The 27,247-nt window shown below is 43.1% G+C and overlaps 2 protein-coding genes across 10 annotated transcripts in view; one reads left to right on the top strand and one right to left on the bottom strand.

The window, feature by feature from the left end:
* UPF2 (UPF2 regulator of nonsense mediated mRNA decay) overlaps positions 1-12,083 on the bottom strand; it is a 73,691-nt gene extending 61,608 nt beyond the window's left edge. For 3 of the 7 annotated variants that reach the window (XM_072147350.1, XM_072147356.1, XM_072147355.1), the window contains exon 1: positions 118-256. The gene's annotated coding sequence lies outside the window, so the exon portion shown is untranslated. Of the gene's footprint in view, positions 1-117; positions 461-505; positions 530-12,060 lie in introns of those variants that run through there. The other 4 variants (XM_072147354.1, XM_072147353.1, XM_072147352.1 and 1 more) reach the window with 4 other exon arrangements.
* DHTKD1 (dehydrogenase E1 and transketolase domain containing 1) overlaps positions 281-27,247 on the top strand; it is a 47,893-nt gene continuing 20,926 nt past the window's right edge. The window contains exons 1-11 of one of the 3 annotated variants that reach the window (XM_072147360.1): positions 281-497; positions 15,287-15,442; positions 16,212-16,423; positions 17,958-18,152; positions 19,860-20,129; positions 22,949-23,120; positions 23,718-23,916; positions 25,318-25,630; positions 25,738-25,822; positions 26,010-26,149; positions 26,381-26,531. In XM_072147360.1, the coding sequence (XP_072003461.1) occupies positions 15,379-15,442; positions 16,212-16,423; positions 17,958-18,152; positions 19,860-20,129; positions 22,949-23,120; positions 23,718-23,916; positions 25,318-25,630; positions 25,738-25,822; positions 26,010-26,149; positions 26,381-26,531 (1,801 nt within the window). In that variant the 5' untranslated portion in view covers positions 281-497; positions 15,287-15,378. Of the gene's footprint in view, positions 498-582; positions 672-12,147; positions 12,407-15,286; positions 15,443-16,211; positions 16,424-17,957; positions 18,153-19,859; positions 20,130-22,948; positions 23,121-23,717; positions 23,917-25,317; positions 25,631-25,737; positions 25,823-26,009; positions 26,150-26,380; positions 26,532-27,247 lie in introns of those variants that run through there. The other 2 variants (XM_072147359.1, XM_072147357.1) reach the window with 2 other exon arrangements.

Here is a 27,247-nt window from a genome sequence, read left to right as displayed (position 1 = left end):
GTACCAGCCATCTGGGCCAAGCTCGTGCCTCCACTGGCCTCACCAGCACATAACATTACCCTCCTCGGAGCCCCAGGCGCCCACTACTAGAGAAATGTCACCTTAGCAGCCTCGTACCTGTCACACCCCCGGGGACGTAGCAGTAACCATGTGCGGCCCAGGATGTGACAGGAACCAAAGTGATCGGGAAACGCGGCTAACCCCGGATTCCCTTGTACTGAGAGAAAACCAGGGTGACCCGTAACGGCCTCACCAGTGAGTGCAAGCGCGGGACCGAGGCGTTTACCTTGCAATTTGTAAACACTCCGTTTCTAGCACGACTCCCGCACTAGGACCCCGCCACTGAGCTGCCCTTGGAAGCGCCGGTCAGCAGCCGGTACACCATCAGGAAGTCCCCACCGAAATAATCCTCCTGGGATACCTCTCCGGCCCACAAGCAGTGCAGCAAAACGTTTAGGAATCCCTTGCAAAATTGATATAGGCTTATTATTTATATGGTACGTACAGGCAGTAAGTAAGGCATCTATAAGATGGGCCCCTGCTTATCAAGCTGTGGTGTGAAGGAAACGGAAGTGTGTGTTTTATGCAGCAGCTGTTATCATGGCTATTTCTTGCTCTAGTATAGGCTGCTATCATATAGCGGTATGCTCGCCAGGACCTAGCACGGAGGGGTGAGCTTCCCTCGCCATAGCGCCCAGCTTTTTCTTCCCATGCACGCTTCAGTACCCCGGGGCTCATTAACATGGGGGCCGCAGCAGCCACTATGGCCACTGGCTGCCTTCACAACTGAGGAGAGGAGATTTGCATTGTTGATTACATTGTCAACATTGAGTTAACAAAACACTGGTTGCGTTTTCATTGCATTTTACAACAGCTGAGATGAGGGGATTTGCCTAATTACATTACTGTTAATGTTTCTGTTTACAAAACGCATTGTAAATGTGATGTTAACACACGTGTTAACAACGCGTTAATGTGTTAATCTCCTCAGCTGTTGTAATGCGTTTCAAGCACAATGAAAATGCAGGACAAAACGCAATGTGTGAACGTGCCCTTATTAACGTGTTAACAAGGTGTTAGCCAGTTGCTTACTGCTGTATAACTATATACTTTGAACAGCAGTAAGGGGAGTATGGAGAGGGCTCGCGGGTAGTTTAACTATCTGCCTGGAAAGAAGAATTTTTTAAATGAAAAACCTATCACTTAAAGAGGACCTGTCACTTAAGGAGATCGCACTTGTTTTGGACGCCATCTTGACTACTGTCCGCCATCTTAGATACAGCGGCCATGTTCCCTGACCACTGTCCAGTTAAAGAGAACCTGTCATGCAAAATAACCCCCCTAAACTAAATATATTTTCATAAACTGCCATTAGAGAGCATTGCCTCTGTCCCTTCATTGTCCCTCTACATGCCTGTAAACCTAAGCAATGAGGTCCTAAAGGTGTATACAAATGACCTGTGAAATGTCCAATGAAGCATTAGCATATTCAAGCTGTCCACTCTATTCATGAGTGGGAGGCACAGCCACACCCCCAGTGCTTGACTGACAGGGTGCGGTCACACGTCGCGTTTACCGCATGCGTTAAAAAACGCATTGGAATAGCTGGAGAGTGATTTGCTTAATTAAACACCTCTTAACACTTGTGTTTACAAAACGCATGCGTTAACCGCGATGTTAACGCATGCGTTAACAACCACATGCGTTAACCGCGATGTTAACGCATGCGTTAACAATGCGTTAACGGTTGCGTTTTGTAAACACAGGTGTTAGCAGCTGTTTAATTAGGCAAATCACTCTCCAGCTATTGCAATGCGTTTTTAAACGCATGCGGTAAACGCGACGTGTGACAGCACCCACAGCCTGTATAATGATGTGAGGCTGTATAATGATGTGCTTCCTGGTGCTGGTGGCCACGCCCCCTGCAGCCTGTGTGTGCATGTGTGTTTGTGTATAGGAGAGATACAGCAGCTCCAGGCAGCCATGTTACAGCAGAACATGTCAGAGTCATGTGTAGCTGATGTCTGTGTCTCTCACCTGTATATTAGGAGGATACAGCATGTCAGCAGATGACATACACACACTAGCCATGCTTTACTATACATTACACACAGACATGAGGAGAGGGGAGGGGTGACATCACTGCCTCTGACCAGCCTCATTTACATGATAAAAAAAATATGTGATTTTACAATGAATAATGTATGAAATAACTAGATAAAGGCTGGGATGGGATCCTTGTGAGCTGCTCCAACAGGTAGTAGTGACAGGACAAGTGACACAGACCTGATGACAGGTGTCCTTTAATGTCATGATTCAAACTTCATTTTATGTAACCTGTTTGCTGGCCTGTTAGCTAATACCCTTTGACATTTAATGAGAAGCCAGTCTGTCCTCGATGCTGCATGATATTATGATTCTGGAGTCCACTTATCTCCTTCTCAGGAAATTAGTATTCTTATAGATTTATATCTGGGGCTCAAACCCCTAATCATTGTAAGGTGACTTCCAAATTAAATGAGTCTGTGTCCAGCGCTGGAATTGACTAACTTGAATGAAAAGACAAGACCTGTCCTTGCAGGAAGTTAGCAACAAGACTGATAAGTTTATTGAGGGACGGACATTTATAGAAAACCATAAGGCACTTTACATAAGGCGTGTAATTAGGAAAGCGGCAACTATAATTGGGTGTTCTCACCCAGGAAATGTAATACTATTGGATGTAAGCACACAAAGGAGTCTAATACTATTGGCTACATGCAAATACTGAAACTTCACATAAACCAAATGTCCAGATGTCCACCTGGATACCTTCCACTAGGTGGTGCTAGTGAGCACTAAGTCTTTGTGTGCTTTTCTAAGGAATGAGACCCACACCCAAACTTCAGTAATCACTACACAAAGTTATATGAAATGAATGCAGAATCTTTAAAATGTCTGACAGTACGTAAGATGGCGTCTGAGTCCAGTGTAATATCTTTAACAATTCTCCCCTTTTGAGCTTTGCATGGCCTGTAACTTTTGTCCAGGGTGACCTCCTCAAACTCCAGGTACCCACAGGTAGGCTAAGCCCTTACCTGCTGGACTTGTTAACTCTTCACCAGATCCCCTGGAGGCCAGTCACTCGGGGGTTACAGGCCTGCATACTCAAATTACATAATTGTGTTTCCATAGTTTATGGGTTCATTAACAGGTTGGTTCTTCAACAAGACGGTATGCTCCACACCGGGACTTCTCCTGTCATGGTTCTTACCACCTGGACGGCCATCTGGGACATGGTGGACTTGATGAGGGAGACCACACAACACGCAATAAGTGACGAGAGCAAAATCACAATCCCCAAAATCACCCCCACTTAAAGGAAACCCTTCCAATCCCCCAACTACAAAGTGAAGGACAAAGTGTCCACCCCAGAGTTTCTCTCGAGTTCCCTGGACAGTCCTTCAATCTCTTCAAGTGCATGGGTAATGGATCCATAGGGGGCGATGTCATCCAGGATGTACATGCGACAAGCCACTCCCACCATCTTACAGACTCCTCCCTTCTCAGCAAGGGTCATGTCCAAAGCCGTGCGGTTCTGGGAAGCATCTCGGATACAATCACAAATCTCTGTTGATTACAATACAACCAGTTAACCCAATCAACCTCTTTAGGCTATATTCACACAAACGTATGGGGGACGTATATACGGCCGATATACGTCCCCCATACACTCCTATGGGCGCACGGCACCCTACGGGAGCGGTACGGTGCCGCACACGTGCGGCACCGTACCGTTCCGTACCCGGGAAAAAGATAGGACCTGTCCTATCTTTTCCCGTAATACGGGGCCGTGCGCCATAGGTTGCTATGGAGAGGGGCGGGGGTGAGCTGCGCTCACCTCCTCCTCCTCTCCCCGTACACTGCCGTTGCCCGCTACGGTACGGTACGGGCGGGCAACGGCAGTGTGAATATAGCCTTACTCATAGCTCTCTGGGTAATAATGGACTCTAGACCTGCCCATATCTGATTGTGGGCCTTGTACTCATCTGGGACCCCCCTTGGTGCTCCCACTGTATCTATATAAACGTTGTCATCTAGGTGCTTCTCTCTCAGACCTTCAGAATTCTTTGGGATTCTCTACCTTTACTTTATGTGTCTGATCAACCTTATCCCTGGGGATCACGAGGAAGGAATGCACAAATCTTATCACAGTACACTCACCTTCCCAGCCTCTAGGCCTGACCTGACTCTCCTATCCCCACAAATCCAGTACACATCAGACACTGCTAATACAGGGTTACCTGTGCTGTCAATGTTAAAGAAGGTCATTGTCTTGTTGCACCAACCGTAGGTAAAGTCTCCTACCCTGGGGGCATCCTGGTCACCCCTATAGATACAGTGATAGTCATAGTTGGGGTGTCCCTGAGCATACAGTCACTCAGAAGAGACCAGCTAGTAGGAAGAATAAGTAAGCGTGGAAGCGTGCTGACTTCCCTCTAGCTTCACAGGCGTGGCACTGGTCAGCAGGACTTGGAAAGGACCGTCATAACGAGGCTCCAGACTGTCTCTCTGGTATCTCTTTACCATCACGTAGTCTCCAGGCTTCAGGTTATGTGTCCTGAGGTCTCTGTCTGGATCTGAAAAAGTAATCAGAAACACTTTTGCGGACCTTTTCCAAGGCCTGGCTCAACTGTGTGGCACATTCCACCTGGTTTCCTGCCATCAGCTATAGGGTCTATGGGAAGTAGGGGCCTAGTCTGGGTGCATAGCCAAAAAATACTTCAAAGGGGAACAATCCCATCTTTCTGTTGGGGGTGTTCCTAACTGAATGGTGGGCAGCAGGAAAGCACTCACGCCATGGTTTCCCTGTTACTTCCATGGCCTCCCGGATCTCTAACTTAAGAGTGCCATTTATTCTCTCAAACCCACAACTAATTCGGGAAGGGGTGTGCAGGGCCTGTTCTACACCCAGGAGGGAAAAGGCTTTAGGTTTTTACCTGTCCAGTGAAGTGGGTTCTGCGACCGGACTCTATGGTCTCTGGAAGTCCAAACCTGCAGAAAAATCTCACTCACCAACTTCTTGGCTGCAGCTCTGGCAGTAGCCTTGGTCATGGGAGAAGCTTCTGGCCACCCTGGAAAGAGATCAATGCACACAAGCACGTACTCCTATGTGCCACTTTTGGTAGCTGGATAAAATCCATCTGCAGTCTTTGGAAGGGATACAGCAGCTTAGGTGTCACCTTCTGTGGGGTCTTTACCACCTTACCCGGGTTGTGGCGGGCACAGACTATACAGGCTTTCACTAGTCTAGTGACAGGGGTACTAATGCCCGGGCAAACCACTTATGGTTTATGAGCACTAGCATGGCCATTTTGGATGTGTATGTGTCCGTAGGCTACTTGACTTACTGTCGGGTGCAGGGCTCTGGGCAGGCACACCCTCTCTCCCAGCATCCAGGTCCCATCAGCATCTGGGCTCCAGCTTTCCTCCACACTTCCTTCACTTCTGATGACACTCGGGCCACCAGGGACTGGAACACCTGTGGATCAAACTTTTAGCTCAGAACTCACAACTGAGACTCCAGGACAGTCTCTGGGCTCCATCTGTGCAGCTGCCTTCGCCACCCCGTCAGCCACATACTTGCCCTTGGCTTGTGGAGTTACCAAATTGTGTGTGCTTTTAGTTTTACTATCCTCACCTCTTGTGGAAGTAAGAGAGCATCCATGAGCTCTTTACCCAGCGTGCCATGCTTAAAGGGGTTCCCTGCAGAGGTGAGGAAATCTCTAGCCTTCCATATGGGTTCATAGTCGTGTTTAGACCCCAGAACTATACCTTGAGTATAGATGTTTGTCCTTTTACCTTCCGCCAGCTGTGGCACTTCCCTGATTGCCATCACTTCACCTCCTGCCCTGACCTGTGTGGAGGGAGTGGTTCTGCTTGTACTACCTCATGTGCGCCACTGACCACTGTATATCCAGTGTAGAACCGTCTGTCTTCTCCTGCAGACCTGGAGCCATCTATGGGAAAAACTCAACATCTGGGTTAATTACCCTTCTCCCCCCCCCCCCTCTCTGAATCCTGGAAGACTGGTGACAGAATGAAGGATTCAGAGCTGTGCACCTTATCAGTGTATCCTGGGGCATCTGGAGTGCACACTGGAGTCTGAGCTGTCTGGCCTTGGCTCAGATGCTTGGACTGTATTTGGGTGAGGACACTGTGCAAGGTATGTGGGGTTTGCACTGTAACTGAGTGATCTAGGGTCTAGGATCAGCTCACTGGCCTTGCTCAGCAGCTACTGACACATGAGGGGCTCCCCTCACAACTGAGTCTAACCGGGCCTAATAGTGGGCCACTGGGGAGGCCACCACGTTCCTGGACTCGACACCTGTGGCGTGGCCTAGATACTCAGTGCAAAATAAAACATAAGTTTGATCCAGTGGGATGTGCACACAGAATTTGTCAGCTTAAGGCTATGGAATGCATCAATTGCCTCCTGACTAAGGGCAAATGGAGAAGAGGCAATTCAATTATCAAGGGGCAACATCAGGCTGCAGGAGCTGGCCAGTCCTAGAAACATGTGAAAAGGCTTAGGGCCTCAGGGCAGGGGCACATTCTGGACTGCCAGCTTTCTTCCTGGTATCTCCCTGTGGCTGAGAAGCAGTGGCCTAGGAAGACCACCTTCTCCTGGCAGTACTGGAGTTTGTCTCAGGAAACTTTGCAACCCTTCTGGAACAGAAAACACATAAGGTCAATAAATGCATCCTGGCAAACAAAAACAGTAGGTCATCCGCATACTGAAAAGGAGAACATCCAGTAAGGGGCTAGTCTGCCAGTCTACTCCCTGTAGGGTCGTTTAGTATGGAGTACTGGCTGGGGGAGTTTTACCCCCCTTGTGGGAATCTGCATCAGGTATACTGAAATACTACACTGGTAAAGGCAAATATTTACTGGAAATCCTCATGTAGGGGCACAGAGAGGAAAACATTTGCCAACAGGGAAGAGTTCTACAATGAAATGCACTAACTCTATTTGGGGGGGCTTTCAGAAGAGGGGGACTGTTCTTGCTGACATCCTTGTCCATTACCACCCCCCTTGTCCCGCCCTGTTGGGGCCGTCTACGTTTCCTAGAGTGTGTCTCTTTGTATTCTTATCACAAGCAAATTCCTTTAAGTCTTTTAGATTGTCAGCTCTGTTTCCCCCACTCAACACAGATGCTTTCTGTGTGCTTCAAGGCCACTTCTCACAGACCTAGATAAGACAAAGCAAAGCCCAGCTGCACAGAGATCTCCCCCTGATTAACTCTTTCAACTCCAGAAAGCAGGTACCAGAGACATTGCAACACTTTTTCTACTAATATTTCTGCAATTGTCAGAATCAAATAAGTTTAAAAATAAAATAAACAAACAGCGTTGCACACTCAAGACTCTTAGCAAATGTTTGAAATTGGTGAAAATATTCACCTGCCGGCATTTATTTCAAAGATCCGCCAGGACACCTCAAGGGTGACTCAGCTGCTATCCTACAACCAGCCTACAGTGTAGAATCATAGGCAATTAACTTTCAGGGACTTGAAGGGAATATACTGTCTTAAGATGGCCACCACTAAAAGATGGTAGGGCGTGTCATCTTCTCTAAACCCCAGATACGGGGGTGGAGTCTAAGAGGGTGCTCTTCTGCATTCCAAACGATTTTTTTTTTTTCCTTTTTTTTAAATGAGCACTCTCTAGGATTCCTGTCCCTCTGCCCTGGTCCGTCCGTAGTCACTGGTCTAAGTCTCCAGTAATCGACCCCATCCACTTTCCTTTGTCATTAACTCTCTACTTACATCAAAACAACCTTCTGCCTGGGTGTGCCACTTTTGTCTTTGAGCCAGCCACCATTTACATCAAGTGCTGTCTCCCACCTCTGCACACTCAGGGGATCATCTAACATACCCAAAACTTCAATACCTCATAACTTCCTTTTACCCACTCTTTACCTTTCCTGTGTTACACTATGTCAGTTGCCTTTTTAGGTCTGCAGTGTCCAGCTACAGTCTTACTTTGCTCACTACCCATTTTTGGAATCTGTGGAATACCTGATTTTGTTCAAGGGCTATAGATATCCTCCGTACATACAGCTCCAGACTACCCCGCTACCTATCAGTAAGTACAAATTAGAGACCTTCACACAATATTTCAGAAATCAAGGAGTTAACGCTCAACTGTAAAATTCCCGTCAGTGTCCCTCTTGTCTCTACTGTCCTTTCCGCATCACGGGGCCGCATCAATCACGAAGGAACGATAAGTAAATTTGGCCAGAATTTGTCTCTGCAAACTTCCAGATTCTATCCGCGCTTACATGAACAAAATCTCAACACCATCACAAACTTTCTGAACTATCTCAACAATCCACAAGAGGGCACTGCAGACCTTTTTCTACAACATACATAGTCACGTCCAGTCTCTGTCGGTCACCGTACAAGTGATCCTTTGCCGAAATCATCGTGCACATACTATTATATATGGACATGTAAGGCAAAGTACATAATATCACACAAGGAGATGACCTTACCCAGTCCCTTTCAGCCAGTGAAACAGAACTACAGTCAAGGTAGACAAAAATAGACTTGACTTACCCCGACGAGCGCTCATTGTCAGTTCTGGTCACTGGCCGCCTGGACTCTTGCGGAGGTCACCTCGATGGTTAGATGTCCATAAAAGTATGGCCACCCAGGAGACGCCAATTCTTATAGATTTATATCTGGGGCTCAAACCCTAATCATTGTAAGGTGACTTCCAAATTAAATGAGTCTGTGTCCAGCGCTGGAATTGACTAACTTGAATGAAAAGACAAGACCTGTCCTTGCAGGAAGTTAGCAACAAGACTGATAAGTTTATTGAGGGACGGACATTTATAGAAAACCATAAGGCACTTTACATAAGGCGTGTAATTAGGAAAGCGGCAACTATAATTGGGTGTTCTCACCCAGGAAATGTAATACTATTGGATGTAAGCACACAAAGGAGTCTAATACTATTGGCTACATGCAAATACTGAAACTTCACATAAACCAAATGTCCAGATGTCCACCTGGATACCTTCCACTAGGTGGTGCTAGTGAGCACTAAGTCTTTGTGTGCTTTTCTAAGGAATGAGACCCACACCCAAACTTCAGTAATCACTACACAAAGTTATATGAAATGAATGCAGAATCTTTAAAATGTCTGACAGTACGTAAGATGGCGTCTGAGTCCAGTGTAATATCTTTAACAGTATAAACAATATCTGTGTACAAGGACTCTGAGAACTGAGCACAATTAATTATTTTTTTTTCCCCAAGAATGTGCTGATGACCAATAACTTTACAGTATACTATTCACGCCTACTCTTCTGTCTGTGATATTATGATTTTGAGATATTAAACGGGAGAAGATCTTGACATACACTAAGAGACTGACGTATGTCTTAGTTTTTATGTTCAAGCATGAAAGGGTTAATTAGGGCCTACCTTACAAAAGTCAAGAGGGCTGTTGGGGCCCTGCATAAAAATACCAATCAGTCACCGACCAAAAATACCCCCTCCAAATATGTTCCCCCTAATCCTCTCCCCAGCCCCTTTATATTTATTACATTTTTATTAAAATTTTTGTGTGCAAAGTTTGTTTTAATCGATCCGACCTCTTACCAAATAAGAGGTCAGATCCTCGTACAGGTCCCCTGGCAGTCGGCCGTATTCATGAGGGGGGGCGGCTGACACACCACCTCCACGTCCCTGTCAGTCGGGGGTTGGGGACCTGTAAGAATAGCTGGCAGCAGCGCGTGTATTGCTCTCTGTGATGCGGGGTACTGACAGCGCCGCCTGTGCCACACTGTGCTTATTCATGTTCGGCCGGCGCTGTGAATAAACACTGCGTGGCACGGCCGGTGCTGTCAGTGCCCCGCATCACAGAGAGCAATACACGCGCTGCTGCCAGCTATTCTTACAGGTCCCTGACTGACAGGGACGTGGAGGTGGTGTGTCAGCCGCCCCCTCATGAATACGTAATTTAATGCAAAACATCGGCGGCTTGTTCCCGATCACAGGTGTTTCCATAGAAACGCCGATGCGATCGGGCCGCGGCCTGTCCCGGTAAGTGCGGCTTTGTGGCATCCGCCTGAGGGCGCGCACACACGTTCCGCTATCGTCGTGTTCATAACGCGACGGTAGCGCACAGTGGACGGGGCTCGGGCCGATCACATATGCGTTTCCCGGGAAAAGAAAGCGATTAATAATCCGATCGCATGCGTTTCTCTGGAAACGCATATGCGATCGCCCCAAACTCCGCCACCCTGTGCGCTAGCGTCGCGTTATGAACGCGCCCTAAGGGCACATTCACTCGTTGCACGTTGGTTGCGTTTTCATTGCAATACATTCAACGCATTACAACAGCTGAGATGAGGTGATTTGCCTAATTACATTACTGTTAATGTTTCCGTTTACAAAATGCATTGTAAACGTGATGTGAACACATGCGTTAACTGTAAGTTAACAAATGCGTTTTGTTAACGCACGCGTTGACATTGCGTTAACAAATGTAAATAATAATGTAATTAGGCAAATCAACCAAAACGCAACGTGTGAACGCGCCCTCTGGCTGGTGCCACACGTAACGCTTTGTCTGCACTTGCAAACGCAGACAAAGTCGCGCCCACCGGGGTGGGCCTCAGCCCGATTGCATCGGCGTTTCTATGGAAACGCCTGCGATCGGGAACAAGCCGCCAGTGTTGCGAGTTAAATTAATGCCATAGAAACGCAGATGCGATCGGGCTGACGCCCGCCCCGGTGGGCGCGACTTTGTCTGCGTTTGCAAGCGCAGATAAAGCGCTACGTGTGGCGCCAACCAAAGGAGAAGGGAGATGCGGTTCGTTAACGCTTCTCCCTTCTCCGCCCCTCACAGCATTGCGCTGAATGAGCGTGCTGCATAGAAGAGTGAAAATGTCCCCCAGGGGTCTTTTAAGAATGTAAAAACACCCATCCACAAAAAATATTAATAAATATTCATAAAAATACAATTACATTTCCACATATAATGTAAAAAAAATCCCCCACTACACTATAAAAACCATCGCCATAGTCACCCAGATTGCTCGAGACTATACATGTAATAATGTTCATTTTGAGTCAATTAAAATAAAAAGTACTATAAAATTACAAAAAAAAGCCTTTTTTCCAATTTTAACCCAAGCCTTTTTAACCACTTTTAAAAATGTTTAAACTTTTATTACCTTTTTAACTAAAATTCACTAAAAATGCCCGGTCACTAGAGCCTTTTCAGGGCGCATCACTAAGGGGTTTAGCTGAACACATTGGTGATAAAATGTATGCACTGTAAACACATTTTGTTAACGCAATGTTAGAACATGTGTTAACGTTGCGTTAGCGATAGCATTTTATAAATGCAAATGTTAACAGTAATGTAATTGGGAAAATCACCTCTCCTCAGCTGTTATAATGCATTTTAAAATGCAACGTGGCGTTTTTCTCACGTTTTTAAACGCTTCCAAAACAAAACTGGGAGGGGGGGGGGGTCATTGCAAACGCATAGGCTGGTGCCACGCGCACTGCCTTGTCTGCATTTGAAAACGCAAACATAGAAACGCCGATGCGATCGGGCCGCAGGCAGCCCCAGTAGGCGAGGCTTTGTCTGCGTTTTCAAACGCAGACAAAGCAGTGCGCGTGGCACCAGCCTATGCATTTTGGACAAACCCCCTCCTAATTTCGTTTTGGATACGTTTAAAAACGCGAGAAAAACGCGTGGGAAGGTGCCCTCAGACTGTGCCATCCAGCAATTCCCTGCTGATTAGTTGGTTTTGCAATGATCTCCCCCACTGTTATTGTTATCTGTGATAATTATGCTCTGTATGTCTGGATTGTGGAGCTGTGGACCTCATTACCTACACACATACTCTCCATAGCATGTCACAGCTTTAGAACCTTGCACATGGCATATAGTAACCTCGTGCTCCATATAACCAGTCTTCAATTTCACTCCATTATCAGGCGATAACAAAAATACCGCACAGCTCCTCCCCCCAACACGGATCAAATGCACGAACCCATAGTCCTTAGTATCGCGCCCCCGGATCCAACCAATCGTCTGTAGGGGGAGTCGCCTGTCAGCGCTTTCCACGTTTTTCTGTACCGAGCTTGCGCAGCAGCCTGTACTTAGTTCTGTTAACTCTTTCGTTGCTGCAGTGCCGACGTTTGGTGTTCTAGTCACCGACTACTACACTATGTCGGCCTGGCTGAGCCTCTGCGCTCGTGGTGCTGGATTGTGGCGGCCAGCGCTGCATAGGTTCTACCGCACTGAGCGTGGGGTATACGGATACAGACCGAAAAAGAGCGAGGCTCCCGGCAGCCGTGTGAAGGAGCAGGTCTACGAGGTAGCGGGTATCAGTGCAGGTGTGTGGGGCCCGTCACCTGAAGTGACACCTGGTGCCTCGTCACGTGCTGTGTGTGCAGCGGGCTCCATAGGGCACTGTATGGCTGTATGATTTAGGGGTAGGATGGGGTGCAGACAAGGAGGATTAAAGGGCTCTTTTATTCTGAGGTGTCTGTAAAGGCCCTACTAAGTGTAGAATGTCATACGGCCATAGGGTTTATTGGTTAGACAAGTCTCTTCTGGTTACAATTCTTCTCTACTAACAATTTTCTTAGTAATGTTTAATCTATCAGCACGAAAATGTAATGTATTCTACCAAAAGCATGTTATAGAGCAGGAGGAGCTGTAGATTCAGTATAACTTGTCATATTTTATAATTTATTTGATCATCCTATTCATAGTATGTTGAAAAGGAGGTCAAGTAGGCAGTCCTGTCAGTGACTGACACACCTCTCCATTATAAAGAGCAGAACAGTAACCAGTCCACATTAAGTTATCAGACAGGGTTAAAATAATTTTACATCTGTGCTTTAGCCTTGTGACAGCTGTGACTGCCTGTCTCTTGCCATAGAGTGGATTTTGTTACATCCAGAGTTCAGTTTCTCTCTAAACATTGTAGCCTTTGTGGCATTTGGTCAGCCGTACTTACTGGAATGTGGACTTTGCATAGTTAAACAGTAGAAAGTTGTGGAGGTAGGCTATTGAACTGTTACATACTATCGAAAGTACATGCTGATGCTATCGTTCCAAAATAAGTTGTTTGGTACCACAGTATAAAATGATCAAATTTTACATTAACGTTACTTATATAAACAGCAGGAGACAAAAGTCTCAAGACTCTCTTTGATTTCAAAAGTGAATTGAAAAATGACATATCTGAATACCCCAAGAAGTAATGGGTGAGGTGATCTACCTGTTAAGTGATGTTCAGAACATGGTCACCATCTTGAAAGCTACCTTATTGGATCAAGGGCAGGTTTTACCAAAATGAAAGTGGTAACATAGCATATCAAAGAAAAACTGAATTATCTATGAAATTGATGGCCACAATCAATTTTGCAGCCTCTTTCGTGGTTCAAACAGTTATCAACACTAAAAGTTTCAATAAAAACCAGAAATGTCCCCTGTGATGACGTGTTGTCCATGGTGCTGAATGTAGAGCTGAAGGCACTGGATCCAATTGTTATGAACCTGCATGAGAATATATGAAGAATCTCTTAAGAACTTTAGATCTTATCTTATTGTGGTAATCAATTTCGGAGACAATTCTGGTCTTTGATATGCTAGATGTCCACCTTCCTATTGAAAAAAAAAACTTGCTTTTCATCCAATATTTCAGGATGGTGGCCATGTTTTGGACGTAGTGTAAAAGATGCGCCTCCCTCACCCATTACTTATTGGGGTATTCAGATATATCATTTTCTCTTATTTCTGATGTAAGAGGTTGTCTTTGGAATTTGGACACACATATTTGTGAACATACCCTGTTTCCCTGAAAATAAGACACCCCGCAAAATAAGACCAAGTACAATTTTTTTCAAGCTTACAAATATAAGGCCTCCCCTGAAAATAAGACCTAGCGGCAGCCATTGCTGCAGCTCCCCCCATGGGACACATTAGTATTAGTGGATTTGAATATTCAAATAGGATGTGACATGAAATACATTCATGTGATAAAATTTATGACTGTTCCGATGAAGATGTGCTACAAGCAGCTACCTGGACAAGAAGGGCTAATTTAAGGAAAGTTCTAAACAAGAGAGAGTGGGGCCAATGCTTCTAATAGAAATTGAGTCACAAAAAATTCAGCATGAAATTTAGGGTTTGGAGAGTTATGATCAAAAGATGATTATATGACTTAAAATACCTGAATTGGCAAATGTGCCATAGATTGTTGTACATGGAAATAGAGTCACAAGAAATTCTTGATGGAATTTAGTTTGTTATGATGATGTTTTGTTGACATGACTACAGTATATTCATAAATGTAAACTTTTTGTTGAACATTAAAAGTGAATGTTTGTTCATCGAAAAATAAGAGATCCCCTGAAAATAAGATGTAGCGTGTCTTTAGAAGAAAAAAAATAATATAAGACACTGTCTTATTTTCAGGGAAACAGGGTAAAAATAGAAATGAAGCACTGTTTTCTATAATAATAATCTAATAGTAATAGTAAGACATTACAGAGTAATAACATTGTCATATGAAACAATAGGAATGGGGTCCCCGCTCACAAGAGCTTACAGTCTATGACAGTGATGGGGAACCTTTTAGAGACCAAGTGACCATACTGCAAACCATAGTCTATTTAATCCTCCAAAGTGCCAACATTGCTATTTAGCCTAAAATCACTGACAATGCCACTCTATAAGGGACATATAATACTGCCACATGATGACTATTACAAGTACAACAAGATAAATACCACCATAGAAGGACCAACATCACCAACCACATCACTAAGCAGGAGCAAATACACCATACACAATACTACCCCCACCCAGTGAGGGACGCGACCCCCACCCAGTGAGGGACGCGACCCCCACCCAGTGAGGGACGCGACCCCCACCCAGTGAGGGACGCGACCCCCACCCAGTGAGGGACGCGACCCCCACCCAGTGAGGGACGCGACCCCCACCCAGTGAGGGACGCGACCCCCACCCAGTGAGGGACGCGACCCCCACCCAGTGAGGGACGCGACCCCCACCCAGTGAGGGACGCTACCCCCACCCAGTGAGGGACGCTACCCCCACCCAGTGAGGGACGCTACCCCCACCCAGTGAGGGACGCTACCGCAAACCTCCAGTCTCAACCATTTCTTTACAAGCCACTGCATAAATGAAATATTCAAACGCTGCTTTGCTTGAAAACTTTTTTCGTTCTTATGTAACTTTTGCAGCGGATCATGGCCTTGCAAGACTACTTACTGCTTACCGTGAACATGGCCACAAAGCTGCAAAAATTAATCCATTGTTTACTGGACAAGCGGTGATGGATATGGTGCCAGAAATACAGGCACTAACTGAAGCTCTCCATGGACCTTTTCGTACAGCAGGTAATTTTAAAATGATTTGATGACATTAACTGGACTTGGTATTAGAATTTGTGCAGAGATTGCTCCATACATTATCATGCCTTTTACACATTTAATTAGTACTTATTAGAACTTATAATAATACTAATATTTATTAAGATATTTTCATCATGGAGTACATACACAAGCAAAATAAGACATTACAGGACAAATAACACGTGTTATCATATGACACAAAAGGGATGAGGACCTGGCTCGCAAGACATTAGAATTTACAAATAAAACAAAGGAAAGAAAAGATACAGCATATGTATGAAGTACACTCTATTATTTTCTTTGAGTTCCATAACAAGCTACACTGTAACAATAATGTTAAAAATTGCATGCATGTCCTAGTAATGACATGGATTTACCTTCCCACAGATTCATTGAATTGTCTGCTTTAAGTAAAATATTGCACAAAATATCTGTAGAGAGGGATTGAGGTTTAAATTGATAAACCCAGCTCCTGGGGTAAAGGGAACACTGGTAACCATTTTACAGGGTTCATTTCTTGGTGATAAAAGTAAAGTTGCTACCCAGGAGTTAACGATTCTGACCACAGGCCTGAGATCATCTATTCTCCCTGACTAATAAGCCCATTTAGGAGGGAGATTTGGCAGTTCTTGTATTGTGTTAGAGTTGATAACAATATTAGATAGACATCCCCGCTATAACCGCGTGACCTGTTGACAAAGTTGCACAGACGTTGCCACCATATGCTATGTATTTCCTCTCTCTTTACAAATAGGTGTACTAAATATAGGAAAAGAGGAAGCAACGCTTGAAGAGGTGCTGGCATACCTGGATCACACCTACTGCGGACAGATATCTGTAGAAACAAGCCAGTTACAGAGCTTAGAAGAAAGGGAATGGTTTTCCAGAAGATTTGAAGAGTTGAAAAGGGAAACTTTTTCCACAGAAGAAAAAAAGCAGTTGGCAAGACTGATGCTTGAATGCCAGGTACAGGAAGCACATATGTTTTTTTTAAGTGCTTATTCTCCTTAATACAGGCATATAGCTCATTGCAGGAGGAGCTTATGCTTATCGTTTCTCCTAATGAGGTCGGCAACACATGTGGCGTTTGGAACCCGTTTTTGGGTCGTTTTTAAGCATTCTTTTTAAAAACCTATTCTTCTCAAAACGCATGCGTTTTTTGACCGTTTTTGTCCGATTTCCAATTATCCTCATTAAGATAATTGGAAAAAATTGTCAAAACGGATGTGTTTTCAAAAAAAGGATGCATTTTTTTTAACGGACTGCTTAAAAAGGGCCCAAAAACGGGTTAAAAACGCCACGTGTGCCGCCGGCCTCACTAGGAGCAATATAAGCTCCTCCTGCATCGGTACCATGCCCCGTAGGCCTTAGGGTGATGCCACACATGGTGTTTTGAAACCGTTTGCGGTCCGTTTTTAAGAAGTCTGTAAAAAAACGTATCCGTTTTTTATTGCGCAAATTTGGAAAACCTGTCAAAAACTGATGCGTTTTCAAAAAACGCATGCGTTTAAAAAAAAAAACTTTCGTTTGTACCAAAATTGTGGCATAACCTAATGCATGCCAGCACATCTTAAGCCATAACCCCTCTTGATAAGACTTGGTTCACATTGCTTTTTAGCCTTCTATTGTAAGGTTATGTTGGTGGGATTCCCAATGTATCCTAGCAAACGAGGGTTAGAATGTATCCCACTGTATATCCATACATTCATTCATCTTTTAGCTTGACACTGGGAGGAGTGAACAATACAGGAGCCAGTGATTGTTTGACAAACAAAATGGGGTCTAAAGGGTAAAACTGAGAAGGCCCCAGCATAGACATCCCAAATTCAGATAATAAATCACAGAAGCAAGACAGGATGTAAGTGAATCATATCAACTTCTTTATTGAGTCAAAAAATACATAAAAACACTTAAAAGGCACTGAATGTGCTGTGGTCCAGCAACAAACCCTGATCTCAATGCATAATGAAAGTTGAATATAATGTACATATTAGGCCATAAAACCTGATTAGGCACAAGACTACTAACAATAAGATATAACCATAGTAAGTGTACAGACATATGAATACAAGTAGCTTGGCCATGAAGAAGATAATAAAATTATTTACCTAAAGTGCATAGTGCAGTCAGGGAAGGTGCTGGAGGAAAGATGCCTATGTTCTGGGTATATATGTATGCTCAGGAGAGGGCAGGCGGTGGATACAATTGGCTATTATGGCCTCCACTGATCGTATACTGCACACTCCAGCAAGAAGCAGGATCGACTACACAACTGCATTTTTTTCATCCAGTCTATGTCAGACTATGTTAGGAGCTTTCCTGGTGTACATGCTAAATGTGCGCCAAAATTGAGATGTCAACCCATCCTAAGCTATGCATAATTGTTGAAAGTCTAAATAACATAATAAATATGGTAAAAATTGTAAAGTAATATTTGACTAAGAAAATGTTCCTAGTATGACTTTGTGGACTCTTCTTGACTTTTGTATCTTTTACACAGGAATTTGACCATTTTTTGGCTACCAAATTTTCTACTGTAAAGCGATATGGAGGAGAAGGAGCAGAAAGCATGATGGGTTTCTTCCACGAGATGTTTAAAATGTGTTCCTTCAGTGGTGTCACTGATGTAATCATAGGAATGCCACACAGAGGCCGTCTTAACCTTCTCACAGGACTTCTCCAATTTCCACCAGAGGTAATGGTTAAAATGTGCCAGGTTTAAGTTTTAGAATTTGGTTGTTTAAGGCCAGTAACACACTAGTGGGACTACAAGCCAGAATGCAGAGGAGCTAAACTGAATTCCGTTCAGCTGTTCTGGATTTGGGCTGGAAAATCTGGAAAACACAAGTTTGTTGGAGCATACTCACTCGTACAGCCTGCCTACAGCCCAGTTCACAATGGTACTTCCATTATGTATACAGCAGGAATGCTGTCAGTATTGTACAGCAGAGACATGCTATTAAAGAAAATGTACCAGCAGAATTGAGCATAAAAAATGGAAACACTTAATCATATTTGCAGGCTATGTGACTGTGGTAAACTTCTTATTTGTTTTCCATATTCAACTTGCTAATGAGCCGGAGGGCTATGGGCCAGTTTCCAGATCCCCTCTGTTCTGCAGCTGCACAGGGTTTTGTATCCTGAAGGAGCTCTCCCAGTGTGTGCTCAACTCTGCTGAGGTTACATGAAGTGTCAAGCGAGCAGAGGGGAGGGTGAGACTGAACTCCTGCACAACAGCCTGTGAATCCAGAGCACAGAGGGCCCATAGACCTTCTGGCTCCTTAGCATAATTTCAAAAGTTTATTTTAGAAGGAAGGAGGCCATTAATAATAAAATATAAGACGATTACCACAGTCAGTGGCTGGATCCAATTAGGTGTCCCTGATTTATCATGTTTGATTTTGATTTCCTATAAAACATTGGGGCAGATTTATCAAGCTGTCTGAAATTCAGAATATTTCTAGTTGCCCATGGCAACCAATCACAATTCTGCTTTCATTTTACCAGTGCCCATGAATATTTTAAAGGGGAGCTGTGATTTGTTGCCATGGGCAACAAGAAATATTCTGACTTTCAGACGGCTTGATAAATCTGCTCCATTATGTATTGCTGTTTCCAAAAAAGCTATTAAAAATAAAAAATTATCCTGTGTGGTGAATACAGTTTGGGGGGGGGGAGCTAGTTTCCGCCACCAATAAAATTGGAACAAAAATTTATCAAAGGATCACAGAATTTGTATCAATAAAAACTGCAGCTGTTTCTGCAAAAAGTGAACCTTTAGGGTGTATTCACATGTGGTGTTAAGCGCATGCATTTAAAAATGCAATGGATCAGCTGCGTTAATGTGAAATTAACACATGCGTTAACACGTGTTAACTTTAGTGTTTTTGTAAATGAAAATTTTAACAGACATTTAATTAGGCAAATCTCTCTTCAGCTGATCATTGCGTTTTGAGACGCATGCGCCCTTAGGTTGATGCCACACATGGCATTTTTGGTCCGTTTTTAGTCCGTTTTTCCCAATTATCTTAATAAATAAACAGGTTAAAAGCAGCCAAACGCATGGTAAACTGCCAAAAACGGACTGAAAACGGATGTTTAAAAACGGACCAAAAACGCCATGTGTGACATCACCCTAACTCAGCTCCCCACACCGAAGTGAAAAAAATATACTGGTGTTATAATATAGCAACTCAAAAGCATCTCCATGATTGTATTGACCAAAAGAATAAAGGACACCTTGTAGAAATGGTAATATTGGCAAATTTCCGTTTGTTTATTTTATACTTTTTATGGTTCGCATCTTTTTGTCATGACTTACCAGTAACTGAAGTTTTGATAACTATCCCCAATGTTCTCTATTTCCAAATTGTAAATTGTTTTGTAACATTTCATTTGATAGTTGATGTTTCGTAAAATGCGTGGCTTAAGCGAGTTTCCAGAAAACTCCCCAGCAATTGGTGATGTTCTCTCCCACTTGACGTCCTCTGTCGATTTAGATTTTGGATCAGATAAGCCCCTCCATGTCACAATGTTACCAAATCCTTCACACTTGGAAGCAATTAATCCAGTCGCTGTTGGCAAAACCCGTGCAAGGCAACAATCTCTGTGTGAGGGAGACTACTCTCCAGATAGCTCGGCACAACCAGGTGACAAAGTTGTATGTTTACAGGTCAGTTCTTTTATTTAAAAATCTTATTTACAAATAATAACTAAAAAAAAATCATTGTTATGGCTCTGACTGTACACAGTCACTAAATAGAATAATTTTCAATGGAGCAATGGTTATGGCTGTTTAATGGACTATGTGTCTGTTCTATTAAGAAGTATAATATCTACTAGTCTAAACCATTTTTTACATATGACTATAGTTCATGAGGATCCATGAAAAATTATAAAGCAAGGATGCAACAGCTGAGAATTGTCTCGGTGTGGGCCTCTAGCCTAAATGTCATCTTAACTTAACTTAATTTCATGATGTTTAAAGATGCAGGATTAAGATAGAATTAAAAGGGAGTGTAGTTATCTGACTCTGGCTCCCAGAAACAGTGTTGCAGGGGCCATCTGTGCACTGGCAGGGTCAGAAATAACAATGCTCATGGGACCTGCTGCAGCCAATTGGTAACCTCTGCAAGGCTTGGTGATGTAGCGCAAGTGACGACCCCAGGAGCTGACTTATCTATTGCTCTTCTTCTTACTCACTTTCATAATGGTAACTGATATGTCTCAGTTTCATTGCCATATAATGCAAATTTCATTGCCATATAATGCAAATTAAAATTAATTTGTACTAATCCTTCAATGTCCCTCAGCTTTCCTTCAGTTCTAACTTACAAATCTGTAACTGACATTTTGCACTTCAATAACCAAGATGGTGCCATGAGAGGCAGGAGCCTGTACATCTGCTCTGGTTCTTTTTACCACTTTTACCTGGCCTACCTTTCTCTTTTTCCCTTCTGGGTTTTTTGACCCACACTCGCCATTCCGATATCAGGACTCGAGACACCACAGAATTGAGATCTAGCGGCTCATGGATGAGCTGAGCTGCAGCACGTTCCCACCCTACAACTGCACGTTCCCACCGTCAACAACTTCGAAACCCATTGTGCCACACAAAGGAAGCCTGCATTGTTGCTAAGCCACCTAGAAGACACACATTGTGAGGGCCCTCTCCTCCGCCCTAAACCCTGGCAAGCACATATCACATCGGTCAGCAGTCAATGACGGGACAAGGAGATACAGAGACTGATGACATCACTCCACTGTGGATGCCCAAATCGCCGCCAAGCCAACCTGGAGACAAATGTAGTGCCCTTGCTGCTGGTGGTGTCTACTGCTCAGCACCTGGATCTGTTAAAGACCAAGCCATAAGGAGAAATCTACCAGCCCCACAAAAGCTACAAATGAGGACGGACCACACACCCTAGTAACAGAACCAACAGGATCGGAGACACACGTCGGTCAATGGTCAGAACTTCAGAGATGCTCAGTCCGTATGTAAAACGGCAGCATGCAACAAGAAGCACCACTATCCCCCAGCTGACCCTACTAACCCCCCCCCCCCTCCCCTCCCGACCAAGTTACCTGGGCCCCCAGCATCAACCTGCTTGGAGCACCCGTCCCAACATGGCACAGTTAGAGCAATGGCACCTGGCAGCTCATAACGCTTACACCAAGTGCTATAAGAGCTCCAAGAAGCACAGCACATCTCCCAACAATAATCTACTAGATACAGTAGAATATTTGTACCAGGTCACATTGATCTGGCGCATAAGAGCACCTGCAGCTGGTGGCACACAGCCTGAACCAGGCTGGGAGATGCCGATATACACCGTGAACCAATGGCTTGGTCCACCAGCAATTCGCACTGAAAAAATACTGTAGGATATGACCGGACACTGTGTACAAAACTATTTCCTTATGGGATCAATAAAGTCCTATTGTATCGGAAGTGGAAGTAACTGAGGAACGCATGAAGGGGAACAAAACTTTTCTTTGTACTTTATCTCTTTTTAAAAAAATTCTAAATAAATTAAAGGGGTTGGCCAATTTACCTTATGTTTTTATAATGTGTGGGGGACAGAATATTGAGTAATTTACCAATATTTTAATTTACCAATTAAAAGTTCTGCACCAGGTCTGCACTTTGATTGGTTACTATAGGCAATGAGTAAGATGCTTATGTGCGAGGTAAGATGGATAGGGATACAGATATAGGGGGAGATTTATCAGAAATGTCTAAGGTAAAGCTGTTCCAGTTGCTCATGGCAACCAATCAGAGGTCAGCTGTAATTTTTAAACAGCTGTAAGAAAATGAAACTTGCGCTCTGATTGGTTGCCACAGCCAAGTAGAGCAGTTCTGATAAATCTTCCCAGACAAAGTGACAGAGACAGACCATGACAGAGAAGGCCAGGGACAGATATATAAATATAAAATATTTTTTTTAACCCATTCTATATTATTTTAAGTCTCCAGAAAAATATCAACCACAAGGAATTCATCATACAAATAGTAAGGGGCTAAATAGAGGATCACTCAACTAATATTTAACCAAAAAATGTGTATCTCTTTTAATGGGGTGTTTTTAAATCCTTTTTTCTGGTCATTGTGTATGACTGATGTGATGAATAAAGATTAATTATGTGTACCATATGAAGTATTGGTTACTCTACTATTTTGTTATAGCAGCTGAGAGCAGTTATTTCCTATCCCGGGCAGCGCCGGGATTTACAGCTACATAATATAAGGAGTCCCTTCTTCCCCACAAAACAGCGGCAGCGAACTGTAATTATGAAAAGCCTAAGCTTTCATGTCTCTTCTAGCTATGATAATTTTATTCCCATTTGTGATAAAGTTGTACAGAGAGTGATCCCTACATTTCCATCCGTCAGGTATCATATCTCCGTCTTTAGGGTGTGTTGGAAATAATATTCATATATTTTTCTGTTTGTACAAATCTAGGAGTTTATTTGTTGTTGTATCTTTTCAAGGTCCACGGTGATGCATCTTTCTCTGGTCAAGGTGTTGTTGCTGAAACGTTCACAATTTCAAACCTACCTCATTACCGAATTGGAGGAAGCATTCATTTAATTGTAAACAATCAATTAGGATATACTACTCCCTCAGATCGTAGTAGATCATCATTATATAGTAGTGATATAGGTAAGTATTCGGCCCTATAAAGTGGACCAAGTATATAATGTGAATGACATACCTCATTTAAGTGCTGCTGCACTCTTGATCCATTTACAAAATCCATTCAAAATGATGGTCCCTGGAAGTTTTCATGCAAATTATCTCATAATAACTTTTGGGAGTGGTAACCTTTTAAAAATATTTTGACTTTGGCATAGAAGATTGAAACCCTAAATTATTCTGGGAAAACGTATTAACTTGTAATAAATGTCCAGTAGTCTCCCCTCACGGCCAGGAACCAGAAGACGTGCTGTGCGGAGAAGAGGATGGGGGGGGGGGGGGGTGTCAGTTCAGGAGGGTGAATACTAAGTTTATTTTATATACTTGAGTATAAGCCGAGTTTACGGAAAAACTCAGCTTATACACGAGTATATACGTCAATTATTGGTTCTATTTTCAGAGGTTCCTGCACAGTCTGTGCATATAAAGCTTGCAGTTTATTGATCTGCATTAAAAATTTATTCACAAGTATGAATGTTCTCATTCTCATGTATGAATTCAGAATTATTTGTCTGCGTATTGTATAAAGCACAAGTAATTATTTCCTGGTTTCTTGGGATTTAGGTAAAATAGTTGGTTGTGCTGTAATTCATGTCAACGGAGACTGTCCAGAAGAAGTTTTACGAGCAACACGGCTAGCAGTAGAATATCAAAGACTTTTTAGAAAGGATGTGATTGTGGATTTATTGTGCTATCGTCAGTGGGGCCACAATGAGCTGGATGAGCCCTTTTTCACTAATCCTGGAATGTACAAAATTATCCGGTGGGTTCACATTTTATTTTATTTGACAACATGATTCATGCCATACGTACTGTCTGCATTCTAGGGAAAATTGGTAATATTGACTAATATATAGACCCTGATAAAATTGATTAATCTTTAGATGATTGTGTCCAATGTTACACTATCTACTATATTGCTTAGTTTAGAGGACATGTACCATGATATTACCTGATGGTAGATTCTTACTACTCACCTCCACGTTCCATCCCCATTTGCTTTAAACTTCTTTTGGTATGTTTTTAGAACCACCACATATAGTAGAAACAAATCTTGTTAAAATATGCAAATGAGCCAGAGGTACTTTGCAGAACACCTCTTGGATTTGCTAAGTAATTTAAATATGCCCCCGACCCCACCGGCACGCTTACAGTGTTCAGAGAGCCGGTAATGCCACCGGCTCTCCCTCTGCAATTGTCGCTATTGGAATGCGATGATCGCACATAGCGTGCAAATTTCAGAAGATTATGTCACCAGATCTCAGAACACTGTGTAGGCGTAAAAGTCGTGCTGGCGGACATGAATAAATTACTTCGCGGCGGAGCCGAGGGGTGTTCTGCAGAGCACCTCTGGCTCATTTGCATATTTAAAGAGCTTTTTTTCTACTAAAGGCGGCCAATCAAAAACATACTAAAAGAAGATTACAGAATATGGGCACATGACTGGGAGGTGAGTAAGTATCCTGATGGTAGATATTCTTTTAATTTTATGTTAAATTTTGAGACCATTTTTGTGCACTACTATATCTAAAACATATGTATCAATGAAAAGGTGAAAACCAAGACAGAATTTTGGCACACCTAAAGGGGCTTCGCTGCAAATATCAACTGATCCTGAGGGTTCAAACCAAAGGACCCTCACCGATCTGATATTAACTACATAAATTGAGGCTTGGTAATCATAATAGCCAAATATCAATATCAAAGAGCCTTTAAAGGAAGTACGGGACCGCTTGCATGTATGTAATTTAGTCCATAAGTGCTTCTCTGGGGCACTGAAAGACTCCTGCTCCACTGAGGTAATCCTATCCAAAGCAGTTTAGCACATCCCTCAATACTAGCTCTGCACTCCCCTAAGCCCTAAAGAGAAGGGAGAGAAAAACCAGGGACTGAAGGCATCTTTAGGAGAATGTGTTATTAGCCAAGGTGTGTGTAAGACAGATGATAAAGCATTGGTTGATCTGCGAATGGAGAATATGCAGTAGCCACAGTAGAGTGATATAAAATCTATGCAAATATTATATTACATACAAAATGCTGTGCAAACATGTTGAATATCCCTTTGTTATATCTAAGTGGATTGACAATGTTAGAAATTACAGGAATTGTATACAAAACCTCTTCATGGTGGTTTGCTACTATAACTACATATGTTTTTGTTCAGGTCACGAAAAAGTATCCCAGATGTATATGCTGAAACTGTGATATCTGATGGACTACTGACCACAGAAGAGGTTGAAAATATAAAAACTACTTATTACACCAAATTAAATGACCATCTTGCAAATATGACCCTATACACACCACCACCTACCAACCTTCAGGCTAACTGGAGTGAAATGGTTGAACCGAGTGCACGGATAACAAAATGGGACACCGGTGTTCCTGCTGATTTACTCAGGTTTATCGGTGCCAAGTCTGTAGAGGTTCCTGAAGAAATAGAAATGCACAGCCATCTTCTAAAGATGCATGCACAGGTTGGGCTCTAATGCATGTCTCTCTAAGCCTTAAAGTAAATAAGAGGGAATATTACAGTCATGTATTTTTACTGAAGCTGTGATTCTCTGTATATTTATATGCTTAGTCTAGAATACAGAAGCTACAGGAAGGAACAAAGTTAGAGTGGGCTACGGCTGAAGCATTGGCATTGGGCTCTCTGCTTTGTCAAGGTGAATATGGTTTTTTTCTTTACCAATGCTTTTCCCAGTATTTTATATTTATGGCAATCAATAAGTTATCATGGAAAGCCATCATGTGAACACCCCTTTCAGCCTCTTTTCCTATCTAATATAGGATCTAATTTTGGATTTCTGTATTTCATATGCTTCTTATTTTCTTTTTCTTCTTTCTCTCAAGGTTTTTATGTTCGGCTAAGTGGACAAGATGTAGGACGTGGTACATTCAGTCAAAGACATGCCATGTTGGTATGTCAAGAGACAAATGACACCTTTATTCCTCTTAATCATATCACGCCTGAACAGAAAGGCTTTTTAGAGGTATGTTTGCCAAAAACCTTAAAGGAAATCTACCATCAAAATCAAGCATGATATACCAGGGACACTAACTCATAGATCCAAGTTCCATGACATTGGTAATCTTCTTATATTTGTTATCCCTGGCCTACTTCCTTAAAAAAATCAAGTTGTAAAATTATGCTAATTAACTTATTACTAAAAACTTCAGTATTTTTGGCTGTGTTTAAGCATTTGTATTCCCTTTCCCTGCAGGTAAGCAATAGTGCTTTATCTGAGGAAGCTGTCCTTGGCTTTGAATACGGCATGAGTATAGAAAGTCCAAAGTTGCTGCCAATTTGGGAGGCACAGTTTGGAGATTTCTTCAATGGAGCACAGATAATATTTGACACGTTCATTTCTGGAGGTAGGATGACATTAAAAATCAAAAAAGAGACAACTGAAAACATTGACCATAGTTTCCTTGTTGGTCAGAAACATGTGATATCAGGTTTTTAAGCATTTCAATACCGGTTGTAAAGTAATTTGCTAAGAACAGATTTTAATGGCATTTCATAACCACTTGTCCATTAACCGTTATGTACGACGTTCATACAGTGTGCAAAGAAGTCCCATTTTTGTGAAAAGTGAGGACTCCAGCAGTCTGTTCCCCATTGATCTAAGACATGCTAGGCATAGCAGCACATGTATCATTAGGAAAAAGTTTTTGTTAAACATGATCTGCCTCACCTGGGGATGCATGATCCTAGAGCTGGCGTGCTAGCAGCACGTGCAAACGGAGGCAAATTAGAACATACGGATCAGCAAGTCCACCACATTTGGATATAAAATGTTCAGTTCTTCATTCCATTTTTCGTTAAAACACAGGACTAAACATAGGACAAGGAGAGCCACAAGACTTGTGCGTTTCGAATCATTACGACTCATAATCGGGTTAAACACCCGTGAATAGCGGGAGCCCGCGTAGTAATAGTGCGTCGCTGAGCGGTAAGGGGTTAAAAAGCCCTTCCTCTTTACTTTCACCAGTTGTGTTTCCTGTTGCTCAGGATTCTGGGAGCTGTGGGCAGTGCTGCCTGTTCCATTAACATGCAGCCTAAATATGCCCTGAAAGGCTGCATAGCA

The sequence above is a fragment of the Engystomops pustulosus genome, chromosome 4 (assembly GCF_040894005.1).
Source record: "Engystomops pustulosus chromosome 4, aEngPut4.maternal, whole genome shotgun sequence".
In the NCBI taxonomy this organism is placed as follows: Eukaryota; Metazoa; Chordata; class Amphibia; order Anura; family Leptodactylidae; genus Engystomops; species Engystomops pustulosus.
The sequence above is the reverse complement of the archived record's forward strand: the minus strand, read 5'-3'. Positions and strand labels throughout refer to the sequence as shown.